The sequence below is a fragment of the Nerophis lumbriciformis genome, linkage group LG29, assembly GCF_033978685.3.
Source record: "Nerophis lumbriciformis linkage group LG29, RoL_Nlum_v2.1, whole genome shotgun sequence".
Taxonomy (NCBI): domain Eukaryota; kingdom Metazoa; phylum Chordata; class Actinopteri; order Syngnathiformes; family Syngnathidae; genus Nerophis; species Nerophis lumbriciformis.
In genome coordinates, this window is record NC_084576.2 from 22,565,071 (window position 1) to 22,570,000 (window position 4,930).

At 44.5% G+C, this 4,930-nt stretch overlaps 1 protein-coding gene across 6 annotated transcripts in view; it reads right to left on the reverse strand.

The window, feature by feature from the left end:
- Positions 1-751: 751 nt before the first annotated feature.
- Positions 752-4,930, reverse strand: part of LOC133572070 (alpha-1,3-mannosyl-glycoprotein 4-beta-N-acetylglucosaminyltransferase C-like) — a 490,538-nt gene continuing 486,359 nt past the window's right edge. For all 6 annotated transcript variants that reach the window (XM_061924734.1, XM_061924731.2, XM_061924729.2 and 3 more), the window contains 2 exons: positions 2,708-2,855; positions 752-2,081 (listed from right to left, as the gene is read on the reverse strand). In XM_061924734.1, coding sequence (XP_061780718.1) covers positions 925-2,081; positions 2,708-2,855 — 1,305 coding nt within the window. In that variant the 3' untranslated portion in view covers positions 752-924. The remainder of the gene's footprint in view (positions 2,082-2,707; positions 2,856-4,930) is intronic.

Here is a 4,930-nt window from a genome sequence, read left to right on the forward strand (position 1 = left end):
GAGTCTAACCTCGAAAAGGAATAGATTTGGTCAGGGTTGGAATGAAAGATTCAAAGCAAAGGCGATTGTGAAAATCAGGAGCACCCTCGAGGGTAAAATAACAGAGTCAGAACCTGCAGAAAAGAATAGAAAGATCAAATAAAAGAGAACATTGGATTTTGCGTCCTCTTCCACTGATGTATTTCTCAAGACGCTTGAGGTAATGCTGAAAGAGCATGAGGAAACACAGGCTGTGATTGGCGTCTATGGAAGAGGAGACTTGTTTTTGCTCGTAATGTTGGACCAGGGCAACGAAAACAGGCAATGAAACGATGAAAATAAACGTCTATGCGGGGGGAATTGGCTCCAGTTCGACATGTCGATTTTGGAGATAAAAGGAGGGTGTTCCAAGTTGTGGTAAATGACTGGTAGATTCATTCTCAGGAGCATAAAATACATTAGGAGAATTTGGTAGTGAAAATGTTGTCATCTGGACGCTACGGGTCATATCATAATGATAATGAATACTTTTACAAATAAAGCTCTGTCGGTCTTTTTCTGGATTTATCACGTTTCAGCATAAATTCCAGGACTGTGCTCACATGTCAGAAGGGCTATTGATTTTCAAAAGATGCTGAGCCAGCAGGGGTCAGGCGTTGTTTTTGAAATCCAGTGTTCCTCAGACCAACACATGACTACAATTAGCAACCCTCGATCAATAGATGTGATCTCCGTGGGATTGACTGGCAATAAAAGAGCGGGTAGAAATCCGCACAGTGAAACTGCTTCGTCGTCATTCCGCTGCACAACGACAATAAATACTGTGATGATCCACAAAGGTATAAAAAACTATTGATCAAAATCATTAAATAGGTAAAAAAAATGATAACATCAACCTGGAAAGACTTAATAATGATAGTTTTTCCTAGTAAGAGTCTGCAGTCCTCATTGGCTGGGTGGAGGTGTGGTCCATAAACTTATACTCCTGATGATGATCCATTCCTTCTGACTGGCCGTCACTACGATCCGCACGCACTCGATGTCGAAGGAGATCTTGCGGTCCACGTTCTGGACCTCGATGTTGCCATTTTTGAACTCCCCCAAGGTGATGTAGGAGGAGCACTGCTTCCCCTTCTTGGTGCCCACGAGTTTCTCCCCCACTTCCAGAGCTCCACGGTGCAGGATGTCGTTCTGCCGGTCGTCGGAGCCGGTAGAGATCTTGATCCTGCTGATTTTGGCCGACTTGTTGAAGACAATGACGAAGAAGTCCCCGGTGGACGGAGGCTTCCCCCAGAAGTATTCGTCCACGGTGCTGTAGGCCTTGGCGGCGTCGTAGTTCTCAAAGACATTGATGTTGGTGTAGAGGCTGGCCGGAGGGTTGTCGGGAATGTCCAGCGAGTCCTCCTCAAAGTCGTCGTCCTTCAGCTTGTTCTCGGCTCCTTTGTAGGACGAGTAGTAGCCCATGTGCTGGAAGAGCGAGGGCTTGAAGCGGATCACGTCCTTCTGGGCCAGCAGACCCCGGAAGTGGATGAGGAGCCAGTCGCACGGCATCTCCTGGTAGAACATGAGCAGGAAGTGAGCCAGACGGGGAAGGTCCCTGGAGTGGTAGAGCTTCCCGATGTAGCCCAGCTTGGAGAACTCCAGCATCACCCAGTAGGAACCTTCCCTGGAGGTGATGACTTTCTTCAAGGCCGTCAGGAAATTGCGGGAGCAGCGCACGTCGTCCTCCAGCATCATGTAGAAGTCCGACAGGTTGGTGCAGAAGTTGAGCAGGAAGGCGTAGTCCACGTTCTGCTTGGAGCGGAAGCGCACTCGGTCCTCTGGGTCGTTGTAGTTCCTCTTGAGACCATCCAGGGACGGATAGTACTCCTCCGGAGCCTGGATCACCAGGAGGCGACCGGCGATGATGTGGTGGCCGAACTTCCTGCTCATCTCCTGCACCAAGTTCTCGCACCAGACCGTGTCAAAGTCGGCCAGGTGGACCACCACCATGATCTCCTTCAGCTCCTCGTAGCTGGACTGGTCGAAGATGGACTTGATGGTCTCCAGCAGGTAGTTCCCTCGCTTCCTTTTCACCGACGACAGCCCGATGGTCAGGTACTCTGACAACAAGGAACACGTGATGTCGTTTATGTTACAGATACGATGTGAAATTGACTTGAACTTCCAACTTCACACAACTCAACTCTCAGCTCTGATACATGTTCTCTGTCATGACCGAGGCCATGTCCACACCAACACAAATACCTAAAAACACACACTTTTCTATGGATTTCGACCTCTAGTTCACACAGATACTATTGTCCGTACAACAGAGACTTTTATAAAACTTGCTGTTGTTCTGGTAGTCAGTGGGGACTTTTGCGTCCAATGATACTTACGTAGGTAAACCTTACTCTCTGACAACCTTAGGACCAGTGCTGGTTACCAGGTTGATAGCTCAGGTTCGAGTCCCGTACGGAATAGAAAAGCAGGGACTGTGCCAGGCGGGTTTCATACAGTAAGCTAATGTACACATCATTGTACATCTAGGACGTCATAACATTAACATTAATGCCATCAAGTCAGCAGTGTTTGCTTTTCCCGACTCCTGATTGGACAAATATGTTTCCATGCAGACAGAAACCACACTCATGCGGATGGTGGTCGTTTCAACGCCAGGGTTTTTGAACTATGCGCGTGTGGACATAGCCTTCAATGCCGTCTTTTTCAGGAACCCTTGACTTACTCTTGCGGTTGAGCGGCGTGCCGGCGAGATAGCGATACGTGACGTTGATGCTTCCGGAGAGATTTCGCAGCTCTCGGAAGGTGTGAACGTATCGCTCGGAGCTGGGCGGGTGGGCCGACGTTTCCCGAAGCTGCCTCTTGTCTTCTTCCTGGGAGAGGACGGAGGGGAGAAGAGAACATCACTTCAAGTCAAGAGCGACAACCACCTTTGTCCGGCGTACCGAGGAAGAGTTCTCATTCTCCACAAGGTTCACCAAACAACGAGTTAACCGTGTTACTCAACAACAACAGCAGCAGGAGCAAGACAGCAAGTTGTGTCGTAACACAACTATTTCAACTATGACCCTGTAAAGAAGCCAGACCTGTTTCTCTGGATCAGTACTAGATCATGTTGAAGATTTAGTAGGTTTTGTTAGGAATCAGCTACTTATCAGTTCTTCTCACTGAGCGTGTAAGAGGTGAAAGGACATTTAGGAAGAAGTACAAAGTATGAACGCTATAGACCAGTTGACCTGCCGCTCCTCTTTTTTGCCCCCATCTCCTGCATGGATAGGTTACCAGATGGTATAATCCCTGTCTGGAGGAGATGCTAGCTGTTTTGAGTCATGACCCAGTGTGGACCACTCTATGACCTGGATAGAGACTTCCTAAAACTCTCTGCTTACCCCCAATGGACTGGACTAATTTGGCGTCCATTGCAGCCACGATGATCACACTTATCATTACACCATGGACCAAATAAAATTGCTCCGAGGTCGGTAAGCACAATCATAATTATTCTGACATAAGGCACACTGTCGATTTTTGAGAAAATGGAAGGGTTTTAAGTGTGCCTTATAGTCCGAAAAATACAGTAATTATTTTTAGGTGCGCCTTATAGTTCGAAAAACACAATAATTGTTTTTGTGTGCGCCTTATAGTCCGAAAAATACAGCAATTGTTTTTAAGCGCACGTTAAGTGCACGTTGAGTGCACGCTATAGTCCAAAAAATACAGTAATTATTTTTTTGGTGCGCCTTATAGCCTGAAAAAACAGTAATTATTTTTCAGTGCGCCTTATAGTCCGAAAAATACATATATATATATTTTTTTCCCCAGTGCGCCTTATAGTCCGAAAAACTCACTGATTAAAGTTAAAGTTAAAGTTAAAGTACCAATGATTGTCACACACACACTAGGTGTGGCGAGATTATTCTCTGCATTTGACCGATCACCCTTGATCACCCCCTGGGAGGTGAGGGGAGCAGTGGGCAGCAACGGTGGCCGCGCCCGGGAATCATTTTGGTGTTTTGTGTGCGCCTTATAGTCCGAAAACTATAGCAATTGTTTTTAGGTGCGCCTTATAGTCCGAAAAATACAGTAATTATTTTAAAGTACACCTTATAGTTAGAAAAATACAGTAATTAGTTTTAAGTGCAGCTTATACTCCGAAAAACACAGTGATTATTTTTTTGGTGCGTCTAAAAGCCCGAAAAATGCAGTACTTATTTTTTCATGCGCCTTATAGCCCGAAAAATACGGTGATTATTTTTTGGTGCACCTTATAGTCCGAAAAACACAGTAATTATTTTTGAGTGCGTCTTATAGCCCGAAAAAATACAGTGACTAATTTTTAAGGGCACCTTATAGTTCCAAAAATACAGTAATTATTTTTAGTTGCGGCTTATACTCCGAAAAACACAGTGATTATCTTTGAGTGCGCCTTATAGTCCAAAAAATACAGTAATTATTTTTGGTTGCGCCTTATAGCCCGAAAAGTGCAGTAGTTATTTGTGCGTCCGCCTTATAGTTCGAAAAATACAGTAATTATTTTTAGGTGCGCCTTATTATCCAAAAAATGCAGTAATTATTTTTGAGTGCCCCTTATAGTCCGAAAAATACAATACTTATTTTAAAGTGTGGTTTATAGCACGACAAATAAAATGGTAAATGGGTTGTACTTGTATAGCGCTTTCCTACCTTTTTTAAGGAACTCAAAGCGCTTTGACACTATTTCCACATTCCAAATACGGTAATTTTTTTCAGGTGCGACTTATGATCCGAAAAATGCGGTAATTATTTTTGAGTGTGCCTTATAGTCCGAAAAATACAGTAATTATTTTAGGTGTGCCTTATAGTTCGAAAAATGCAGTAATTAATTTTAAGTGCGGCTTATAATCCGAAAAATATAGTAATTATTTTTGAGTGCACCTTAGGGTCCGGAAAAAACAGTAGTTATTTTTTG